This window comes from Scophthalmus maximus, chromosome 11 (genome assembly GCF_022379125.1).
Source record: "Scophthalmus maximus strain ysfricsl-2021 chromosome 11, ASM2237912v1, whole genome shotgun sequence".
Taxonomy (NCBI): domain Eukaryota; kingdom Metazoa; phylum Chordata; class Actinopteri; order Pleuronectiformes; family Scophthalmidae; genus Scophthalmus; species Scophthalmus maximus.
Window position 1 is genome coordinate 19774424 of NC_061525.1, and position 24643 is coordinate 19799066.

Sequence of the window (24643 nt, forward strand, 5' to 3'; positions counted from 1 at the left end):
TTTACTGTCTGCAAACTTTAATACCTCCGCCAAGGAGGTAAGGTTTTCGCCGCTGTCCCGTTTGTTGGTCGGTTGATTGCTTGTTAGTTTTATCTGCCGACTGACGGAAAAAAAACTATTTCCACCAAACTTGGTTTGGATGGGAGATGCTTCAAAAGGGGACCGATTCAATTTTGGCACAGATCTGGACAAGGGGGAGGGTTTTACATTTTCATAAATTTCCGAGGGAATAATGAATTGGTCTCGATGATAAAAATCTGGCATATTTAGGGAACTGATATCTATGAGTACTCTATGTACAAGTTGGTGCAGCTTGATCGAATGTAAGATAAACCATTCCAGGTGGTAGCCCACTGCTCCGACCACAAAGGTAACGGGAAAGGTGACGTAAGGAGCGTAGGCCCGCGTCGCAACCCACATCAGAGGCCAGAACTGTTGGGCCTTGGGGGTGAGGTGAGCACACTACTGATTCCCATTCGAGTTGTGTTGTACGTTTAATTGCAAATAGAAGATCAATCTACTGCACAAACCCGTTATGCAAAAGTGAAAACATGCTTTTGGATAATTTTGCAAATTTATAATACACTAAAGAGTAACATTTATGGTCCATTCTGTGGTCCTTGAGATGTGTCTAGAACTTGATTGGATTGTGTATGTGAGGTCCCTCAACTCCCACTGCACTTCAGGATACAGTCCAAGCCATGAAGTCCGGGGAACTCTCTGTACACCTCTGTACACAACAACTTGTGAGGCACAGATCAGGTCAAGAGCATTAACGCAACCTCTAAAGCTGTGAGTCAATGCTGAAATCAATGATTGTGAAATGCAATAGGTTTGGAGCCACGGGGGTCTCCGGGGGGGAGCAAGAAGAGCCTTGGTCAGCGAGGCGACAGAGATCCGGAACGCTCCAGCTCTTGACGAGATTACGTCCTGGCCACCTTCCATCACTCAGGCATTCATGGTGGAGTGGCTAGGCGGACGCCACTGTGAGTAAAAGGCGTATGCCAGTATTTGAAGGACTCTGGGAGCATGAGGAAAAACGATTCATTAATCTGATGACCCTTTGTAAAGAACCGCGAACGCTGTATCGCAAACATCGTCCCCATGCATCTCTATCATGCCACGTAGGTGCCTCTCAGCAGCTGTTTTGGATTTAATAGTTTTGTCACTATGAGCGTATTCAGTGTAGCTGGAGTAAGAAAAAAGTGACGTGGTCTGAATACTCCTTGTGCACGAAAATTGTCTCGATGTGAGAAAATGTAGTCTGTAAGTCATGGGGATGTCTGCTATGCGTAGCCTGCTCTCTTGCGTTGAGACGATATCCGCAACCCTTTTACTGGACATCATGAAGCATGTAATTAAACTTGCCATCATCCCTGTTTTTAACTTTGCCTCTTGGCACGAAGAAAAGCCCCACTCCACAGCATGCTGCCAAGTCCTGCCACAGCAACTTTGTACTTCCTACATGTATTCATATCGAAATTGAGAACTACGGGGGAAAACTTCTGCTCTTCTCTCCTTCTTTGTCTCTTTTTGACCCTTTGGACTGTGTGACTTTAAATCCTCTGAATCTGAACACCCATCGCCAGCGTGGCAGAGCTGCTGCTGCACTTCGATCTGAAGAAATTATTTAGACAAGAACCGTACTAATGTTGAGAGTTCCAAGATGTTCCCTGAATCATTTATTTTCTTGATGCAAAATAAAGTGATTTAGCTCTTTCCGTCTTGTTTTAAGATTCTGACCTTGTCACGGCAGATTCCATCACACATTGATGTGAAACTACAGCCGTGTGTTGCCACTTGTTTCTTCTCCAGATTGTGGAGACGGAAAATGAGCCAAACAACTTTGCCATTTTTTTTTGTTGCCCCCAAGGTTTACTGGCCGCTGCCAGGTTCCTCATTTACTGCGGTTCATCACCAGCTCGGTAGCACCACATCCTGTGGGGCGAGAAATGGCGGCACGCCAAAGAATCCCAGCACACCAACCACCTCATGACCTAATGATGGACAACACAGGTTTGCGCATTGGTTCCAGGTGGAGCTGCAACGCTGCGCGAGTCCCGTCTTTCCTCACACGTACTCCGTCCCTCTCTGGTCAAAATTGACAACACGAGTGCTGTTTATGTTCTTGTAAATCTGTGCACACACTCGTCCTTGCATCACTCTGGGCCCTGTTAAGGCTGCCGTGACTTCTGACGTGCTAAAAGCCGCGTTGGCCGTGTCACACTGCTCTTAGTAAATTGCCGTTGATCACACCGGGCTGAACTTGACAGGCCGATTCCTCGGGGAGGGCGAAAGGGAGGGTGGGCGGAGGGGGAGCGGGAGAGGAAAGGAAGAGAGAGGGGAAAAAACGAGTGCGAGAGAGACAAAGCGATAGAAGAGAGAAAATGATAAAGAGAGCTGAAACGGGGGAAACTGAGGTATGGAGATTACAGCAAGTACCACACACTGAAGCAACGACATGCAAATAATCACATCTGCGTTTCTATGAGCATAAATAGACGGCACAGAGCTTGCACTTCAAGCTCCATCAACAGCCACGTTGCACACTGACACACACATACTGTACAAACTCAAGCAATCACACACACACACACACACACACACACAAATAATAGCATTTGCATCTCCTCATGTTTAAACATTTCGCTGTCAGACCTGCCAGAAATCGTTGCGCACAAACCACCCAACGCGCAGGTGTGAATGAGGCTCACCTTGCCAGCCAGGTTTGCAGACGGGCTTGACGTCGATGCGGACGGGGACGCTTTGCAGCGCCCTCTTCTGGCCGCAGTCCCAGGCGGTTACCTGGATCTCATACTGCTGCTGGCGGTCGAAGCTCAGCTTCTCCGTGTTCCGGATGTTACCTGATGGGGGAGAAGAGAGTCGCACACAGGGTCTAATTCAACTCAAAAAAAAACCTTTTTTTCCCTTTAAAAAGAAAGAAAAGAAAACTCATTATAATGATTTGTTAAGTAAATTCAGCTCCTCCATTGTGTCCCGTAATGACAACAATTTGCGCGGAGCAGGTGAGAGTCACAAATTGCAGCGTTTAAAGGTTTGCGGTTTTTCAAAAGCTTAAAACGACCAAAAAAACGATGAACAAAATGTCCTCACACTCCGTCACTCCAACCGAACAATGTTCCTATTGTTCGGTTGGAGTGAAAAAGTAGTTAAACTGTTGTTGGTGAGGCCGACTCTCTCCAAACCAATCATGCTGTACTTTTAGTCTCTGTATTACAGTATTACATTTTTTGTTTTATTTCCTGTGCACCAACATTCATGACTTCACAGATTTTAACTGTGTCACGATTGGAAGACAGAGGTTTACTTTAGGATGGTGTGTCTTTGTGAACACTGCTAGTGCCCTACTCTTTAAAATGTCAACAAGAGTTATGTCCACGACTGAGACCCACAGACCGAACACCATGGGCAAGTTTCGTGGACCCCCATCCCGTGTGGCCATGATTTGGCTTCTTCTTGCCACTTCTTCCTTTTCCCTTGAATGAAATTTTAGCTCTGGCGCTTGACACATTGGAGAACAACGGGACTTCCAGAGATCATTACAAGCATAGCTGGAGCGCTGGAAACGGTAAATTTCTGCACATGGCGACTACGTCGAAGGGAACGGCGGCTCAGAACTTTTGGATCACACCTAGTAAATGGGTTGGGATTGCTGAAAAAAAAACCTTGGGGTTCATGCATTTATTTTCATAATTTTATGGATGGTATAGCTGATGCTAAATAATGTTGTGTTAACTGCTAAAGTGCACATATGATTCTTCTTCTGGTCACTGTCTTTTGGACTCTATAGTCAGAGAAAAGCAGACACTGATTTGCAAGTAAACCAGGAAATAAAAACCAACAAAGACTGTGTGTCTTAAATCTCATTTGGCTTTTATCTAGTTACAAGAAAATTTGAATTTCAAATATAAGTTGGGCCTGAGACCAAGCTGCTGCGTATAATGCTCCTTGTGTCAGTGTTTTGGAAAAATACAATGATAATTACTATTTTAAAACTTATTTTAATGGCAAGTGATCTAATAAGATCCAATTGACCCACCAATCCCGTAACATGATTAAAACATGACGTCTGTGCAACTCTGTCCGACAGAAAATGCAAATTGATGTTGGAATATGTTGTCAGAAATATTCTTAAACCAAAAATACTCAGTACTCAGACTGCAGTCTCTGCTTGACAGATCATTAAGTGTAGCTTACATCACATAATCAACAACTGCAATAAATACATGAATGACAGTATAATTTCATTGGCATCACTAGAATGCCCAGTAGAATTGGAACTTCAGGCAAAAGGAATCATTCAAAGGTTGAAGATTGTTCAGCCAAGTGGAAAAAAAAGATTACCCACGGTATCAATATGCAGATTGTGTTTAATGCTAAATGATCAAATGTACTCGACAAGTCAACTTCGTACTTTGTAAAATAATAGTTGCTGAAATCAATTTGTCCTTCACTTTGGAGTTACTTTTTAAAAAAGTTTCTCTCCTCAGCTCTGAATCAATTTAAGACACACGCAACTTTGATGGGAACTTTCAGCAGCACTCGAGCCAGGCTCAGACTACAGGAGTCAACCCCCCCAAGAATAAGAGCAGAAGTCTGCTCTGGAACCTCGGTCGGGGACCAATGTTCGACCCACATTATCTGGTAGTGTGAGGCGTTTACAGAACCGTTCTTGAACCCTATGAAATGCCCGCCGAATCATCGGGGTCCAGATTGAAATTAGGATGACTGCGTCAGTTCTTTTCAATATTATAGACCCTTTGAATATTATAGACCCTATAAAATGGCAACCGCGGGTAATGGCGACTCTATGAGTGCTGAGTTGGAGGAAAGGCTTGTCGATTTGTGGCAAGAACACAAGTTTTTCTCATTCAGACTCGTTTCTTCTGCTTCCGCATTATAACAATAAAGCAAGTTGTCGCACTACGCCAGTCTCCCATGTGTTTGTATTGAGAGCCGTGAAGTGAGGTGGTGCGTCGCTCCCTCTGGAGCGATAACCTTAATAATATCCTACAATGTGTCATGTGCGTTTATTTTCTAATCTTGTTGCGTGTGCATGTTTGGAACTAGAGAGAAGAGTATCTGCGAAGATACTCCTCGAGTACGTGATGCAACATGATATAAAAATCAGTCTGAGAACTTCTGCAGGTAGCATGAATTCATGAATACAACTCTGTCATGGCCTATGGGGACCTTCAATCAAAATAAATGTGCATGTTATTTTATTAGTTACATCTGAATTTTCATACTATAACAAGTCAAAATGTGCTCTGGTAAAAAATCTCTTCATTAATCTGTGTTGTGTTTCAAATATTTTGTGTGTTTTTGTGGGGGTTTGGAATTTGGATTTTTGGAAAAAAGGCCATGAGAACTGTCTTCATACACGCTGATGTACCGTGGAACGAGTGCTTCAGAAACGTCTTATAAAATGCATGCGGTGCAATGTTTTCGGGAAAACATTTCATTCCGTTGCAAATGTAAAACCCGAATCTGAGACTCTCAGTCATCAGGGACTTTATGGAATCATAAAATGGCCGTGTGAGCTTTAACGGCTAAACGGCTTTGTTTTTTATCGTAGTCATAAGCACTGTTAAACATATTCATTGCTACGCTCAGCTTTCACATTCATTCTTAATGGGGCTGTACTTCAGTGTGATGACTGGGGATAAGATACAGTACTTGTCAACCGTTTACTGACTTAAAGTTCAGTGTGTGTGTGTGTGTGTGTGTCATGGAGCCTTGTGCATTTAGGACTTACTGGAAAAGACGACAGTGATTGTGTATTGCCGTCTGTGTTGCTCGAGTGTGTTTGCTTACATGAGTAATGGGTATTTAATTTTAATTAGATTTAATTTCAATTTTAAGCCATCGTTATATATCACTGTCAAATTAACTGTGATGCCTTAATATAATCACTGTAACAAATGACATCATGGTTGAGATGACAGGTAGCCTCCATCTCTCACAAGTGCTTTGATTACTGCTAATGTTTTCTCAAAATGAAGACCGTGTTTCCATTAAACCCCCGTTGCTTCCTGATGCACAAAAAAAAAAGGATGGTAGTACTTGTCCTCCTCTCACCTCCATGTTGTTGAAAGTACTAAATGCTGCATGTTAATAATGCTTCTGCCTCCTCCATTAACTGTTTGCAGGTAACATTGTAGGTAGCGTAGTCGATTTTTTGTTTTGTCTGTAATATTTGCTGCGTTCAAGATATATTTGGTCTGACTTCATCATACGTGAATGTGAACAGGGGTTGAGTGTAAAAAGCGAGATACGTCAAGTCGGACGACTTCAACTTCCTGTGGTGCGTCAGTGAGCCGACCGCAACGGCCAATTTCGCAGAGTTGGTCTTATTTGTTGCAGAAGGAATGGATAAGTTGGAAATCCCTGTGTTAAAAAAAAGAAATCTTTTCATTTCATTGAGATCCATAGACCTGAGAATACTTAAAAAAAATATCATATTGCCAGTACGGTGAAAAGAAATCTAAAAGTTAAAAATAAAACCTACGAGGGCAATACTTATTTTTCATAACAAAAGAAATCCTGAAATAAACTGAAATAAAGTTTTTACAGCTTTCTTGCTTACAATTAAAACTGTAGTGTAAAGCGGTCATGTGTGAAAAAATTACAAACTGCCAGAAAGAGATCAAACACGCAACATCCTCTTTGGAGAGACACAAACAGAGCAGCTATGGCATCTGAACTTCACAGACTAAAAACATAAAGACCTGCAAGCGTGAAGGAGTTTCAGCATCTCGGGGTCTTGTTCATGAATGAAGGGAAAATGGAGCGGGAGATTGATAAGCAGATCGGGGCGGCGTCAGCAGAATTGCAGGCGCTGTACCGGTCTGTTGTGGTGGACAGGGAGCTGAGCCGTATGGCAAAGCTTTCTACCTCTCGACCCTCACCTATATCTATGAGCTCTCTCCGAAAGAACGAGACTGCGAACAAAAGCGGCCTAAAGGAGCCTCCTCCGTAGAGTGTGTGGGCTCGGCCTTAGGGATAAGGTGAGGAGTTTGGACATCCGGAGGGAGATCGGAGGAGAGCCTCTCCTACTTTGTGTCATAAGGGGTCAGTTGAGGTGGTCCGGGCATCTCGTCAGGATGCCGCCTGGGCGCCTTCCTTTGGAGGTTTACCGGGTACGGCCAAGGGAGACCTGGAGGTAGAGCCAGAACTCGCTGGAGGGACTGCATATCCCATTAGACAGGGAGCACCTTGGGGTCCCACAGGAGCTGGAAAGCGTGGCTGGGGAGAGGGATGTCTGGAACACCCTGCTTAGCCAGCTTCCTCTGCGACCTGATTCCAGATAAGCGGCAGGGAATGGATGGATAGATGGGACGTGAAGCGTGTCAGTGAAGCCTCAAACCATTCACAGCAAACTTCTGTTATTACAGGGTTGGTTCCCCAGTGGTTCTCGTGATGTTTTAATGTCACGTGACATGATGATGTGACAAGGGGTCCGACTTTGCTGCTGAACCAGTCAAGTCCACAAAATTCCTCATGCTATCACAATATAACCTGCAAAATCGATGATGATGAGTTTATACTGTATAAACTAATGTATCCAAATAATCTCGGCTGTGATTTTATCGTCTTAAAAACTGCACCCACAAATAACCCACGTGTCGCTACAGTAACAATCAGCCTCCAGACCACGTCCCTCGTCTGAGAGCCTCCTGCCTCGTCCAGAACCGCGACTCGTGTACCAAGGCGGCCTCTTGCAGGAATGGACCTCCTCTAGTCTTAATGCGTCGGTTAATATTTGATGAATCTTCCACTAAAAATGGATGACAATTCTTTATGAGCAGCCAGACGTGGTAAGGGACGGGGTGGCCTGACTGACTGACAGCAGTGGGAAGAGCCTTGAAAAGAAACTATCAGGCAACATTGGCTAAGAATTGAAACACAGATTGAGTCGTTGGACTTGTTGAGGTTGTATTGTGGGGAGAGAGGTGCAGAGGAAGCTGAATGTTGATAATGGGATAAATTTGAATATGAGTGTGTCAATGGGACGTTTAAATTTGATTCATATGAGGATGTCATTGTTCGTCCTCCTCGTCATCATCCATTCTCTGTCTCCCTCTCGGCTTGTTTAGAATTCTTTCCCCACTTTGTTCTCCCCTTCCCAACCTTCCCGTTCCCTCTCAATGCACATCATTGTCTCGCTGTTTCGCAGCCTCATCTCATTTCACTGTTTACCGCCTCATCTTCTCTCTCTCTCTTTTTTTTAAAAGCACACACACACACACACACACACACACACACACACACACACACACACACACACGAGTACGCACAAACACTTAGACACTCACACCTTTCTGCATGACGAAGGTTCCTATTCCCGCTCCTTCAATTACTACATCAACTTATCCGTGTCAGCACGCTGTGCGTGCTGCGACTGCTGGCGAGGGCGGCCAGCTAGTAAATGACTACTTTCCCCTTCAACGTACTCTCTCTGTTTGCCCTTCTATCAGAGGAACATAAACACAGGAATGCAAACCATCTCTGCACCTGTCTTTATGAGCTCCCTCCATCATCACTTTATAATTACTGTCCTGGTTTACCAGAGAATGTCTTACCTGATGCTGTTACATCTCTTTGCTTAAAGGACAATGCCGGTGTCATTCTTTACTTTTTCGTGTAAATAATAATCAGTTTGTCTTGTTAGTTTGCTTTCCGACTTCGCTTCCCTCTCTGTGTGGCGCCCCTCCCCCTGTAGTTTCTGCTCTACATGAGATACTTTTTAAGGGGTCAAAATTTTTTCTGTATTAAATAAAAAAGTTTGAGAAATAACACAGGTGGACAATGCAGGTTTTAGTAAATGTTAATCAAAATAAATTAAAGTGCCCTTGATCATGTAAAATGAAGGAATATGACCTCCAGTGAAAAGTTGAGTATTTCAATAGTGGTTTTATAACTCATGTTAGCAGCATTGTTAATCAGTTGGTAGGTTCATCATCATCAGCTACTAGTCCATGAATTGCCCTGTCATTTTGAGCAGACATTCATGGTCCCCAGAGGATTTATACCACTGATGATCGTCTGACCTTTGCTTTAGCGCCACCATGTGGTTGACAATCATAGTTTTAATTAAAATGTCCACTATTTTATTTGTTGCTCTTCAGGATGAACTGTCATAACTTTGGCTTTTCAATCGAGCGGCATCATCAGTTCAACATTTGAAATTGTCCATATCTGCACTCATTACCAAAGATCTGCAAATGAATATTGCCGAAAGCCTTATGCTCATAATTAGCAAATGTTAAAATGCTAACATACTACACTTAGACGGTAAACATGGAACACCTTTTAGCACCAGCACTGTCCCTGGAAGCATGTTAGCATTTAGCTCAAAGCACTGCTGTGCCTAAGAAGCGCCTCACAGATCCATTAGCATCGCTATAGAGTTTTGTCCTTGATGTCCACACATTCAATGCAAATACCAAAATCCAAAAGTACAACCCAATACTAGTACTTTTTTTGTCGCTCGTACTTGTCACTCAACCCCAGGACCTCAGGCTACTACGGAAAAAAGGTTTATCTTGATAAATGAGACACAAATGAATAGTTTTGCAGTCAAAAGTATTGAAAGAGAGACTCAGTAACAGCTCGGCACTCTAGTTTTATCTAAGACTAAACAGCTGCGCATTAAAATGCATTTGGTCCGTCATGGAACTTTTATGGTAGTAAAGTGGTGCATGTGGAAAAGAGTCCTATAAACTGCAGTGTGTGTGTGTGTTCGTGGTAAGGACAGTGCAGCAGTGGGGTTTACGGAGGTTCTCAGTTTTTGGACAACAGAGTCACAGAGGACTCAGATAAATCAGGCTTTGGATACACAGACAATAATTGTTAGTAGGATCAAGTCATTGTTGATTTTGTTCTTTTTGTTGAATAATTAAACAATGAGAAACATGTAGAATATCACCAGGCTTATCCTCTTTTTTCCCATTTTCTCCATGGTCCTCTCAGAGCACTTACTCACACTCTTACGTTCAGCACCTGTCCTCCCTCCATCTTCTTCCTCTCTCCCTTAGGTACTCTCGAGTTCAAGAGCTCTCCAAGCCTTTCCCTCAGCGGTCAATAGCTAAGCGAGACCCCTTCAAATGGAGAGAGAAGAGAGCACTCTCTGGCTGCAGCCTCACTCCCTGTATCATTTACGGTGCAGTTTTGCCCTGACCTCATCCAGTCAGCCCTTTTTATCGCAACACCTCAGCAGTTGGCGACGCTCGGCGGTTGGCAACCAAAAGATGTAAACAGTGATGTCTCTTACATTTTTTGTATCCTAAGCAAAAAACAAGTGTATGTGGATTGTTTTTTTAAGTCTCAGAAGGGGCACTGGTCTGCACATTGTGATTTGAAAAGCTTAACCGTGGTAAGACGTAAGAGTTAAAGTGTTCAAGAACATTGAAGTTGTATCAGCTAAAATATCTGATCTTGGAACATCTATGATTGTTTGTGTGTGTAATAATAACACTTTATTTTCCAAAAACTAAAGTACAAACTGCAAGTGGCAATGCAGCAAAATCTAATACATTTGAGGGTGTATTTTCCAGTGGACACTTCACTGTGTTTAAGTGCACACAGACTTCTGTGATCTGATTTCTGGAGACTGATGGTTCACTGGGCAACAATTGACTTTGTCCTTGGGAAGAGCAAAGTACACATTTGACCCGGGGGACACATCTGTCGGAGTATTAAGTTTAGCCACCAGAGTGTATGTAACTATGTGTATGTGCAGTGAGTGTGTCTCTCATGTGGCTCTAAAAGAGAATGTGTGCAGATAGTTGAGAGTTTTAGATCATGACTGTCACTGTGTTAAAACAGAAATATATCTTTGCTCCTCCACATAATATGGAGAGCAGAGAGGGAGCAAAAAAAAAATGTCAGACTTGATTTAGAAGATGAAGTAAAACTGTTTAAAAGATGCAGGTTGAGGGACAGTGGGTTTACCAAAAAAATGTAGCTGACAACACTTCATGATAAAACTTGCAACGCAATGATTGTCATAGACTGTTAATACGTGGAATTACTTTGAGGCAAATACCAACATATCTGTGCATGCTGTGCACACATTTTCCCTCCTCTTCCACTCACCATTGCGATCTATCGCGAAGGGTGTAGCGCTTGTGGTGATCTGGTAGTTGCATATCTGGCTGTACTGTGGGGAGCAGTCCTGGTCAGTGGCCTCCACCTGCAGGATGCTGTCGTAAATCTTGCCCTCCGTCACCGCGGCGTGGTACTGCGGCTCCCGGAACACTGGCGCAAACTCGTTCACGTCGTTGACCTGGATGTGCACCACCGCCCTGCAGACAAGAGGGGGCAACAGAGAAAGTGGGGATCAATGTAGGATAGTGCATCATCTGCATAGAATGTAACCGATTGTCTGAAGCTTTCCAAATTCGGAAAAAAATAACGGTAATTATGTTATCAGTGTTATCTCACCCTGGGCTTGAGCCTTGAGTTAAAGGTTTCATTTAAATATACAAAGTGTTAAATACTGGGGATGAAAAAAATCTGGATATTTTCCTGATGCTTCAATGTTGAACATTCATTGTTTTACGTTTTCTAGTTCTCCAACTTTATGGAATTGAATATTAAATCACTAAAATATGCCTTTTAAGACATTTAAAAAATATCCAATAAGCCTCCACCACTGGCTGTGCACAAATTGAATTATGAATGCATAGACCCAAAATCAGTAATCTTGCTGTCGCTATTTCTTTGTCTGGCAGAAAAAAATGAAATCGAATGAAGGTTTGCTGTTTTTTTATTTTCCATATACCACTTTGCTGCCACAGCTAAACAAAATGGAAGAGAGAGAGGGAGAGAGAGAAAGAACAAAGTGGTTTTAGAAATGGGAAAAGGTTATGCTTGTATTCGTGGTTCTGTTCATTGTTCCTAATCACGGCAAAGCCCTGCCTCGAAGGGCTCACAAGGCTATATGTCTTTGAAGTCCACAAACGGGAGCATTAACCATCTCCGTTAATACTCCTGAACATAAGAGCCGGGCGCAGCGGCCAGAAGGAGCGAGGTGTCTAATAACCGCCGCCTCTCAAATAATGGTTTGGATCATTAAGAGCAGAGTTCACCACCAGTGATGAATTGGTTTGGTAACCAATAGTCACAATGTGCTTCATGTAATACACTATCTGACCTGACCCCCATGGATTGCTTTGATTGTGTTGCTATGGCAAAAAATAATCCAGAGGACCCCTCGCTCTGCGCACCGTACACAGTTCTCCTTGTGCACCAAACTGCACTAATGAATCATTCCATAAGCAACCTATCAGCCTTGATTCATGTTCTGTCACACATCGTGAAAACAGGGGGCCTACGTGCATCAATTAAAAAAAATGTCTTTATCGATACGGCCAGAAGGCGAGAGACGAGGGCGTAATCAATGCTTCGATTCATTGACTGACAACTGGTGATGGATGACTGTGGGCCAGAACAATGCAGCTCTAAGCCTCGGCATCGCAGCGCCAATGTAATGCCCCTGCTTCAAGAGACAAAGGGGCAGAGATGAGTGCGCGGCTTATAGGATTAGCCGGCGGGCTACAGTAATAACGGTGAAATTATGCACCAACGAGAAGCCGCGCGTATCTCTTCAACATGTGGTCAGCCGGAGATGGGGACCGGACGACAAAGAAGGGAGACAGTGGGGAGGCTGAGAGCGGGCAGAAGTGATTTCCACACTGCCCTTATCTGTGCCTGTCACAAGTACACAAACACCGGACCATTTGTTTATCAGCCTCTGTACACAAGCATGTGCACAGTTAAACGGTTTAATAGAAAACTGAAATGCATAAACAACTGGTGGAAAAAAGAGGGGGAAAAGGACAAAGACGTGGGAGACAGGAAGTGGTGGCAGTAATTCAGTACATTAACTGAAGTACTTAGAAAACAAGGGTAAGGACAAATATGAATAATAGATGTGTATCTGTTAAAGGGGTACATTTTTGGAATAAATATGATGAGGAACTAAAAACATGTAGCTCACTTTTCAAGTAAAAAAAACCAAAAACTGAAATGTAATTAATATTACGTTTGAAATAATATTTTTTTCTTTCTGTTTCTGCTTTTGACTGATTGGCTTGTATCAGAATTTATAGAGTTGCATGTATTTGTATTTTTTTTCTCTTATCTTATTGCTTTGTTTGATTTGTATCAAATTTCTTAAATAAAATGTTCATGTCTACCAAAAAGAAGAGAATGAACAAACAAAAAATAGTTTACTCGGGTAAAATTTGAGCATTACTGGAATATTTCTAATCTGTTACATTTTGGGTTATTATCGCGCAGTTTATTTGACAGCTCTAGTTCGCGGTGACTTTACAGATTTGAGATTTGAGATTTGAATCATTTGATCAGGGTGTAAAATAGGATGTATTATTAAAAACTAAGTCAACCCAAAAGATGCCAAATGTAATTAAAAATGAGCTCCGGCCGGCCCCTCCCTCATTCACCATGTAGTTTCAGCAACAATGGAAACTTTATGAGATGGAACAAATAAGATTTGCTCCAAAGCTCCTGAACCCAAATTTATGGAGGTTGAGTCGCGTTAATGTAATGTGGTTAATAACTCAACCCTGAGCTTACAAGCACTTTCTCTTCTTCCTTTCCTCATCACATCAAGTATATACAGACACATTTCATCATCATTCAATGCAATATTCTTGGATGTATTAACAACTGAAGTTATAATCTATGAGAGCATCTATGCACAGAGCCCCAAACCTGACGTGGTAAAAGTCAACAATATAACTGAATGCACATTCATGGATAAATATTCTTGGTTATATAATTAAATTGGAATGTAAAATTATAAAGCTTTACATAGTTTCCTTGGACCTTCAAAACAACTGAAAAAATGTACTTTCATTTTTAAAAATCTTTAAAGGCATACATTTGAATCATTTCTAATATTTCCCATTTTCCCTATGAAATATTTGCTTTTAAGCGCTGCATATTTTTTGTTAAAAATCGCCAAGTCGCTTGGTCATTTGTGATTTTACAGACAACAACCGCACATCTGTCATCGCGCCACGATTCAGCTGTGACATCCGGTCTTGTACGGAAACATCGCGTGTGAAAATCTCCGAGCTGCTCCGACGTCGGCATGGAAACCGGCGCGATCGCAAACGGACCGTTATTCATCGTTAGAAGCTGCTTGAGGAAACTAGGTTTTCGGGAGCTTTAATGGATCTGCAAACTTTGTTCCGGCACGAGACGCGGGGAACAGAATGCACAAAACAAAAACGCGTATGACAGCGATGAATCATTCAGGATCAGGATTGGTGGGATGTTAACGGCGGTGCTAACAGCAGACGAAGGCGGCGATGGGAAGAACTGACGGATGACGGCAGCGCCGGTGTGTGCAGTAAATCCCTCGGCCGGCCTTGTTTTGTCATATTAATGACACTCTCGCATAAACATTACCCCCTGGTCTGGTCCCCGATCCCCGGTGGTGAGGCTGCAAACATATGTTCCGTTCCACTGAGGCTTGTACGGATAGGACTGCAGTGTGTGTGTGTGTGTGTGTGTGTGAGAGATTATGTATTCATGTGCACAGATGCGTGATACATGAATAAATAATTGTTGAATATGTCTCATTGTGAGTGTGCATGTGCGAGTGTGTGTGTGTGTCTCTCTGCTGATGGCCCACATCTGGATGAAACAGACGTCTGGCTCTCTAGGGCGAGTGCGTGTGTGTGTGCGTGTGCGTGTGTGTACGTGTCTATTCATGTTGCTGGGAGACTGCCAAGTGGAGTCCGTGCGGGTCGTTCCCCGTGACAGACCTCAGCTCAAAGGCAGAGGGTCCGCAAGCGAGTCAGGGTGACGCAGAAACACAGCAGGGGGCAGCGGGGGGTTAAGTGACCCCCCACGTGGGGTAAGAATGATCACAACACGCACTGAACAGAGTGGACAGGAAAAAGAGCCACATGGGGATGGATATGTGGAGGGGGGGGGTGGGGGGGGGGGGGTCAAAGGTTGAACAAACAACATTGAGTCAACGAGGAAATCAAATGAAAAAGTTGTTGTCGGATTCATGTCTGGACTGTGTTTATATTCAAGATGACACAGCATCACTACGGCTACAAGCTTCTTTTCAACAACAACAGAGCGATTCATTTTTATTTTCCATTCACCAGGTCGTGTTTCATCATGTCGGATCAACACGAGCTCGGAGCTTTGCGTCTGAACGCCGTCATACGTAGCTCAGGGAGAAAGTTTGCTTTTTATCCTACAGAGTTTAAAAAGTGTCAAAGGTGTCACTCTTGTCCGTCTGGTAACTGAGGCAGACAAAGCACAGGTGGTGCAGTTCCTGGTGGTGCGCATATTCATCACTGAAACACAGAGGCTGTTCCCTCCCATCGCACCGTGTTTGCCGAAGATGAATGACATATTGCAACACTAGATGTTTGTTCTGTTCCCCCCCCTCCGTCGTTCTCCCGCTGCCAGGAATAATAACCACGTCAACTAATAGGATTCGACAGAATGAGGTTTCACTCATTTCAGCAGCGAGTGTGACAAATGAGAAAGTTGCGATTTCTTCGGCGGAAGGAAGCGACCGAACCGCTCTGGCGGGACTCGGCCGTCTGTGCGGGATCCCCCGGCTCTGCTCATCGCAGGAGTTCCCGGCCCACCGCCTCGCCGGCTGTGGCTCGAGTGGTAGAGACACTACAGGTCGTCCGCTAACCTGGAGCTCGGCAGTTCGATCCCTGCTGCCCTCCAGTCCACACGCCGCTGTGTTGTTGGGTAAGACAGTTAACCCTAAATGGCCTCTGACGGCTCCTCCTGCTCCAGTGTATGAATGTGACAATGTGCCCTCTGCCGTTATTACATTTAATCTGCACTCCATATCCTTTATATTGCACATTTTCAATTTAATTCTATTAATTTAGTTTCCTGTATATTACACATACTGTACACTGTTTCCTTTTTCTATTGCACATTTTCAATTTCTTCAGCTTTTCTTTCCTGTGTGGTTTTGCCTTACTCTTACTTTTGCACTATTTAGAATTTATTTGTTGTGTATCGTACTTACCTTATTTTCTGTTTTTCTTGTTTGCCTGTTTTTTGTTTTTGTACTATTGCACCGTGGGTCCGGGATAAACGGGTTTTCAATTCCTGTGTATGTCTGGAACAATACTGCAGGAATTGACACTAAAGTTGACTTGACTTGACTTGACTTGACTTGACTTGACTTGTGCTGTAAACAATAGAACAGTGATATCTGAATACAGTCCATTTACCATTCACTCATAAAAAAAGGGACTTTTGTTGTTAATGTTCTTTGTATTTCAGTGTGTCTGCGTCAATGCGGTTGTGAGATGCAAAGTCAGTCTTTCCCCGGCTCTGGTATTTGTCTTATGTATATGTAAATGTTGGAGTTTCGGTGTGAATTTTGACTCAGCATTTGGGATTTGTTAGTGTGTGTGTGAGTGTGTGAGTGTGTGTGTGTGTGTGTGTGTGTGTGTGTGTTCGTGACTTGTCCTTCAGCGAACTGTTCAGGGAGATAATTGGCACTCTCTAAACTGCTGCGAGGTTGGGACACACGGGCCTCCAAGATTCACTAATGATGATTTTAATAACCGCCGCGCGGCCGAGCACTGCGAGCGCGAGGCTACACACAGACGGGAAGAAAAAAAACATCTGTGTGTGTAGAAATTACATTTACGTTTCGTTTTCACGCAATGGGGGGGGGGGGGCGACATTCAAACCCCACCATCACCCACGGCAAAAGGGCAACAGTCTCCAGACACGTAACCGCCGCGCCTCTGTGTCTCACTCAATGTCGCAGTTAGTTTGATTATGAATACGACACTCTCTGTGAGGAAGTGAGATGTCCCCTATGCCTAATTACTCCTCAGCAGTTGTGTAGAAACTCGAGGAAAGGTGTGCGGGAGAGGAACACATCTAATCTTCAGATGCTAATGAGCCAGATAGAACTATTTGGTTTTATTTTTTTCCCCCACTGCATCCGTCGACCGAGGTTCAGTCGTCACGCCTGCGGCGACACCGGATCATTTCACGAGCTGGTTGATGATCCATTTGGTCGCGATGTTGCCGTAAAGCTGTGGTCTTTTTCCGTCTCTCCTTCGCTTGCAACTCCTCACAAAAATGCGAATCATACTCGCGGCCCCTCGAGAGGGAACGGTTAGCGGGTCAAAAGTAATTGCCCCCCCGGCAGGATGTTTCATCTGCATAATATTTAGAGGAGTAATGAGATAAAACCATGAAGCATTCCGCAAAAGAAAAGTTGTTGTCTTTTTTCTTTTGTCCTACCCTGCAAGTCATCCTGTGATCCCTTCGACTCTAACTCGCACCCATTGGTCCACAAGAACAGCGACGCAATACAAACACAACCATAATTCAATTTAGTAAAATATTGTTATCTAATATTGTTTTCATATTTTTTTCTTAAATGGCCAAAAATCAAATCAGTGCATTAAAAATTCCAACTGAAAATCACATTTCCATAAATGCCAGAAAGAGCAGGAGCATCCTTGACACCAATTAAAAGCTTTTGTTAATTATTGTGCCGTGCATGAATAGAACTAAAATTAACATGCAACACTTCAAAGCTCGGTACAAATTCTTTACTTGGCGGAACAACAGCGTTCGTTAGCAGCTTCGTGTAAAGTCGACGTGACCCGACAGTTTCGGCGAGATAAATTCAAGGGGAGCTTTGCACGTTGCTGAGGAGCGAGTGAATCATCCATGGGTGAGGCGACGAGATTCAGAATTGTGAAATCCGTTGGTGCTGCGACAGCCTCGTGATGTCGGTGTCTCTAAACCCACCGCGACAATGTCACCGAGAGCGGAGAAGAGGTGGCACATTTCCCGACTGTGCAGGAATGATGCATACACTCAAGGTTTTGGCAATTTGAAGAGGAAACAACGTCTCATTTGGGAGCGAAAGGGTGTCGTGAAAAGAGACAGATGTGTACAGCCAGGGCAGTGAGAGAGCGCACGTCTGGGAGTCAGAGAACAGAGAACGAGCAGGAGCGAGCTGGGCCGGAGTCGTCCTGGGGAAAAAGGGAGAAGAAAAAATTGCAGCGGGAGCGAGAAGTAGGCCATGCAGCCAGTGGTGAGCCGAGCCGGGAAGAGTGGAGGATCACGAGAGAAGTTTAAACTCATCCCGTGTCACTCCTGATCCTCTCCCCTGTCCTCTTTAGCTGCTAATTTTCCTGACTGCCTTCCTTCTCCGCCGCGGATGTGTCATGTGTAATTTCAGCAAAGCCGAAGGCAAAGGCCCCCCCCCCCCGTCCCTGTAAGCTTCTCTCTGAACCAGAGCGGGCGAGTGCGGGCGGAAAAAGCCAGACTCCTCCTCAGAGAGTTGCCAAGCGAAAGGACAAAGGACATTTTAAAAAGTGTCCCCAAATTCACTTTCCCTGCAGCGTCGGCCTGAACAGTGTGTGACATAGAGGGGCGCTTGGAGGAAAAAAAAGGGACGTGGTGAAAAGCGCCGGGGGGCCCAGAGAGGAGGCCACGCGTGACCAATCAGAGTCGTCCCTCAGCCCCTCCTCCTCACCAGTCAGAAGGTGATGGGTTCTGTGCTCGTGCAAATGACAGGTTCCCTGAGCAAATACAAAAACATGCTGACACAGCCAAACTCTTAATTTAAGGCTACTGGGTCAAGCAATTTCTATTACAAGTGCTTTTTTACCTTCTGGTTTGTGGATGACCTGCTTTACCTTCTCACAGCCGCCCTGTGTGTGCGTGTCTGTGTGTGTGTGTGTGTGTGTGAGCATCCATAAGATTGACAAGGTGATTCCTTGGCTCCATTGTGGGCCGAGTCGAGGTGGGTTGAGAGGTAACAGTGAGGGGCACCAAGCGGACAAAGGCAGTTGTCTGAACGAGTGCGTGGAGAGCAATTTCAGACAGAAGCTGCTTCCAGCGGAGCCACTAACTGTGACAAATAGTTTTTTTAGCAGCTGGCCTCCTTAAAGTAATCTAGTGGCGTTGGAGGAGGCGGATGTTTCTCCGCGCGCGCTGGCGCGAAAGGCTGCCGCACCGTTCCCGGGACCCGGCGTGAAGTCAAACCTTCCGTGGGAATCGTGGTGTGATTCGTCGTGCGTGTCGAACCCCGGCGTGCGTTTCACTCACTTGTGGGACTTCTTCCCCTCCGCGCCCTCGGGGCCCGAACCGCAGTCGTGGGCCTGTATGATGAAGGTGTACTCCTTCTGCAGCTCGCAGTCCACCAGGCCGCGGGCCCTCAGCTGGCCCTCGCCGGACGTCCCGTTCAGCACCACCGCCTTGAACGGGGCCTCCAGCCCGTGGATGTTGAACGCACAGATCTCCCCTGGAGACCAGGAAGAAGGGAGGGGAAGAGGGGAGAGGAGGAGGAATGAGGTCAAACAGGTGAGTATACATATTACAATGTATAAATCATCTATATAGTCACATATTTTTATTTCCCTCTTTCATCCTTGGATTTCCTCTATGTCATTGTGATGCCATACGATTTCCTTGTGTTCAATTTTCATGACAGTATGACTTTTGCGACCCGACACATCGCATCAGTTTGCCAGAGGCTGGCGAAGACGCTGACGATCACGGAGCCCGGGCACACGGGGAAGACGTCAGCCAGAAGATTTCTGCGCTGTTGCTCTTCTGCATCACCAGACGTGAACACGAATGTGACCGTACAAACTCAACCGTGAGTGCAAACAATTTTTGAAGGGATAAAACCTCCTTTGGCGAGCCTCCTTAAACTTCTCTCCTACATTACCACCGTTCCTGGGGAGTCGTGCAATTCAAACTACTTCAACAAGACGTTTATATTTAGATAATAAGACAATAAGAATACACTTTAGTATCAAGAGGCTCTACCGAAATTTGTTTTGCGCACCACGACGGTACACCCTTTCACATAAATGACGACAAAAAACAAAAAAAACATGTAACCAATGAAGAAAGCGAATACATATCACACACTTATTGTATCACACATTATGAATAAGTCGCTGCCGTGCAGTTAAAATGATCGCCACGTTGTTTCCAGAGCCATAAGCAGTCTCTCGCTGAGTTTCCCTCCGCTCGGTGACCTTGGGTAATTGGCACTTTGGAGTTACGTATGCAATGCGAAGAACTGTTTTGCGATAAACACATCCGACACCGGTGTTCTTTTAAAAAAACACACACACATCGAGCTCACATTCCTTATCGTATTTACCGTTGCAAAATGTTCTTGTGACAAACGACACGGCGGAACACAGAGAAAAAAACCCCCCAAAACAGCGAAATCAAGTTACAAGAGTCTCAAAGTATCAAAGTCACCCAGGTGCAGAGGAGGAAAAAGATCCATTTAAACTCCAGAGTGAGCGGCTGACGGGAGCAAAACAAGCGAGGCAGGAGGCGGCAGGGAAAAAAGTTTATTTTCTTTTTGTCTACTTCTTTTTCTTGGAGGGCTGTCATCCCCTTGTGCTTCCGCCGGTGGGATTTGAGGAAATCACTTAGGGCGCCGGGGCTCTGACACTCTAACCTGTGACGGCTAATTGCGCTGATATCACTTAAACTAACGGCGGCGGCTAAATTGGATTTTCCGAGCGGCTCTGTGTGTGCACGGCTCCTGGCAACTTCTGATAAGAGCAACTTTACTTTCCCCGCCGCCTCCCCTGTCATCCTGTGCCTGTCATAATCCCCTCCGTGCCCCGCAACCCCCATGCCCCCTCCTGTTGGGACAGGGGCTCCGAAGTGACAATCTGCCCACAGAGGAGCTGCAGGCAAGAATGATAACAGAGAAATAAAAAAGAAGTAGAAGGAGGCGGGAGAGGGAGAGAAGAAATGAGAGGAGAGAACAGGGCGGGGGGGGGGGGGGGGGGCGGGGTGTTGTCGACATTGTCTGCACGCTGTTGAGACTTCCGGAACGATGACTTATCAGAGTTAAATGGGGCCCCTCCCACAATATGGAGAAACATGGCTCGCCGGCGGAGAGCGGAACGATGAAATGGCACCGGGCAAACGGCGTGCGACAGGGAGTGACAGAGGAGGCAACAGTCTCGATGTGCGGCCTCTTCTCAATAGTGCACCACCGGCACAAATGGAAAAAAAAAAAAAACCCCATCACCGTCGGAGCGAGGAATAAGTCCAATGCACACACGGGCGAGTGCGGGAGCTTCCCATCGGGCCGAGCATGGCGAGGACCTGCAGGATGGCGACCCGGCGTCCTGACATGCTCCGCCTGATTTAATTGTGGCTGATGGGGGGTCAAGGTCACTGCAGGAGGCAGACCTCCCTCAAATGACTGCTCGGGGGGGGGGGGGGGGGGGGGGGGGGGGGGGCAAACAAACCTGTCGCTACGTCTTCTTCTTTCCTATTTTTTCCCCCTGCCGCTTTTACATCCGCCTATCACTTCATTCCAGACCCCGATGAAGTGCTCCGCCACCCGCGGAGAGGCAAAGATGGCTGGCGGAGGAGGGGGGGTGGGGGGGGTGGAGGAGGCTTGTTGAACAGATGTTGGGCGGCTGGCACTTGGCAGAGGCAGAGAGCTCACACGCGCTAATTACTGCGCTAAACTGTTCGCTGAATATTTGTCTGCGCGTCGCATTAGGGCTTTTTAATAGGTCGATTTATGATCAGAAGGAAGTCTTTCTTCTTGACAAGGGAGGCGACGGGCGCATTTGAAACGAATGGATGCAAAATCTTGTTTATATATGCGGCAGGACTATTCCATTATTCTATTATCATCTGGGTAATGTCACGGTTGCGGTGTGTGCCATAGTGAATCACTTTTATGATCTTCAGTACTCCGTGTAGGATGTCAGAAATATTTCTTCATTGCAATTGCACACACACTCAGCAAAAAAACCAAAACCTCTGACACTAACTTCCTTGACTTTGTTGACAGCTGCTATTTGTTTCGGCCTTTCTGCTAACTCTCCCTCCGGGGCGCCATTACGTCTCCCATTTAATCAGGTCCAAATTAACGGCTGCCTGTTAGTCGGTGGGAATGTGTGCTCAGGACCTGTAAGCTGCTGTCCTGTCCGTGTCAGAAGTCCTGCAGTGCTCTGACGCCCTCGTGGGGGGGGGGGGGGGGGGGGGGGGGGGTCTGGCACCTGTCCACGCTCGACTATCTTTGAGGACACAGAGCTCATTATCAGTGGAGGCAGAGCTGCTTTACTGGCAACGGTGGCCTGTGTTTGCAGAGCCGGAGGAGTGTGACCGAGTGTTTGGGGGGGTGGGGGGGGCACGGTGCCACGGAAACCTAAGTTATTATCAAAGCTGACAGAGCATCACTGATGAGCCAACCTGCATCCAAATATACACACACACGCACACGCACGCAGCTCTTTCTGAAAAGGTGCTCTCGCACGTTGGGCGGCTGAGTCGGAGACATATCGGGTGGGGGATCGGTCACGCCGCTGAGAGGAAGAGGAGGACGGGAGAGACAGGCAGGGGGATGAAAGGAAGAGCCGAGGAGGATGGGAACGCGGCCACTGCCTCGGGGCAGCTCCCACCTCTCGCGCTGGAGAGTGACCAAAGCGCAGGCATGAGCGCGCACATCCCACATTCACGCGGACGCCGCCAGCTCGGAAGCTCTAATCAGAGCTGACATGCCTTTCATCCTCCCACTGTCGGAGCACACGCCGGGCCGACAGCAAGTAAATCAGATCACTGGATAACACACTGTTACTCAACACATTCTGGACCGGGCGGCAGAAAGTTTACACTCACATTAGTTGAATATTTCCCCCTCGCCAATGTCAATAAATCAAGCCCATTCCAACACGTGTCGCTGTCCGCCCCGCCGTTTACACAGTTGTCATGATTTCAGCTGCTTCTCCAATTTTTCGGGGTTCGGGCCTCAAATTATCTCGAGTGTTAGTCGCGCGCGTGACCCGCCGCTAATTCCCCCCCCTCGGAAAAACACACAATCGTGCGTTCGCGGGCACGGTGGGACACGCGGACGCACATCCCGGCCCCCTCGGCTGCGGTGCGGAGATAGACCGCCGGCCTCGTAACTCTGCAGAGGGCCGAAATTGAAAATGCTGTAATTACGCTCGTCATGAAATTAGCCAGCCGGGGAAAGAAAAGAAAAAAACAGAATTGAGAAGCTGTCCATTTTGGAGATAAGGATTACTACTAATCAAGCTCGCATGTTCTGACTGGAGTGCATGGAACTTGGAGTGGTGTGTGTGTGTGTGTGTGTGTGTGTGTGTGTGTGTGTGAGAGAGTCGGATGGGGGATTTTTAATTAAAGACACACTTTCTCAACGGGGGTATAAAGAGTGGGGAGGAAGTGTGTGTTTGTGCACGTGACTGTCGAGGACTTGGCGTGGGATGATTTACTCGACCTCGCCGTTGCCGCCTCCCTGCCACCTCCCATCCATCGTCTCCTCGCCGTTAATTACATTAAGGGCTCCTCGCGCAGAGTTAATGACGTCCCACTGTCCTGTAACAAAGTGAACACCCACCCTCTGTGTGTGTGTGTCAGAGTGAAGGGTGGAGTATAAGAGGCCTGAAACAGTAAATATGTAGAGTCCCTGAATCATTTATGGTTTGATTTGATTTTGTGAAGAAAAGTAAACCGATTCGAACCGTTTCAAAGCACAGGCACGCAGGCACAAAAACGAAAAAAAAAGCAGAAGTAAGAAGTGTAAACAAAGAGTTCTGAGCCGTCCTGAGAAACCCGATCACAAGGGGACGGCTCCAAATTCATCCGTTGGGACTTGGCATTGTATACGGTGTGAACGAACGTCTTCATCGTCGATTAATGATGGAGACAATCACCATGTCATAAAATGGGGAAAAACCAAAGATATTCAGTTCACAGTCTTGTTGGAGCAAAGACAACGGTGCACGGAGGTGATTTTTTTTCTTCTCAGAACAAGTTCAAAAGTATTCCATGGAGATAATAGGGGTCCACGAGTCTCTGGCACCGTCATTCTAGTCACATCACCAGGGGTCCGGAATTTCCCAGTTTGTTATCAGAAAGTTCATCTGTCCGTCTACATGTGTCTCCTGGAGGCTGATTAACACTCCCCATGACTCGGAATGTAACCTCGGTGTGCACAACGGGTGGAGTGTTCCTTTAAAAACCAGAAGTGAGTAATATGTGAGTAACAAAGAGAAAGTGTGATCAAGTGGAGCGATCGAGAGTCTGATGCAGAGCAACACAACTGGCAGCGGCCTTCGGTTTCGTGCCCGATGCTTCCTTATCTCATCTCTCCAGGCATTTCGCTGGACGGCGGCGTTCCAGGCCCCGAATGCATCAATGCTATACTTTGTCTGTTCGCCAGTTGGCTCGGCCAACCGCGTGCGTTGCCCGCACGCCCACACTCCCCGTACACGTCAATGAAGTTAATCACAAACCCCAGCGGGCGACGTGTCAATTACTTCAGCCCAGGGAGGGAGCGGAGCCAAAAGCTCCGCTGTGCAAGTGTCAAACTATCAATAACAGACTGGCATCAAACGCGGCGCCGGTTAGAGCATCAACGTATAAAACACAAACACCTCAATTTAATCAGCTCGCTCATTGATGGCCACATCGACTCGAGGAGAAAAATTCACTCGAGGCTTTTGAACATATGGCAGCCAAGAGTGATCAGACTTCACAGCGGCGACATAAAACTGACAACAACTGCATAAACTTTATCCATACAGAGATT

The 24643-nt window shown here is 45.8% G+C and overlaps 1 protein-coding gene across 1 annotated transcript in view; it reads right to left on the reverse strand.

The window, feature by feature from the left end:
- LOC118299628 (calsyntenin-2-like) overlaps positions 1-24643 on the reverse strand; it is a 204623-nt gene that overhangs the window by 60306 nt on the left and 119674 nt on the right. The window contains exons 3-5 of the mRNA XM_035623491.2: positions 19141-19336; positions 11122-11330; positions 2715-2864 (exon numbers count right to left, since the gene is read on the reverse strand). Of these exons, the coding sequence (XP_035479384.1) occupies positions 2715-2864; positions 11122-11330; positions 19141-19336 (555 nt within the window). The remainder of the gene's footprint in view (positions 1-2714; positions 2865-11121; positions 11331-19140; positions 19337-24643) is intronic.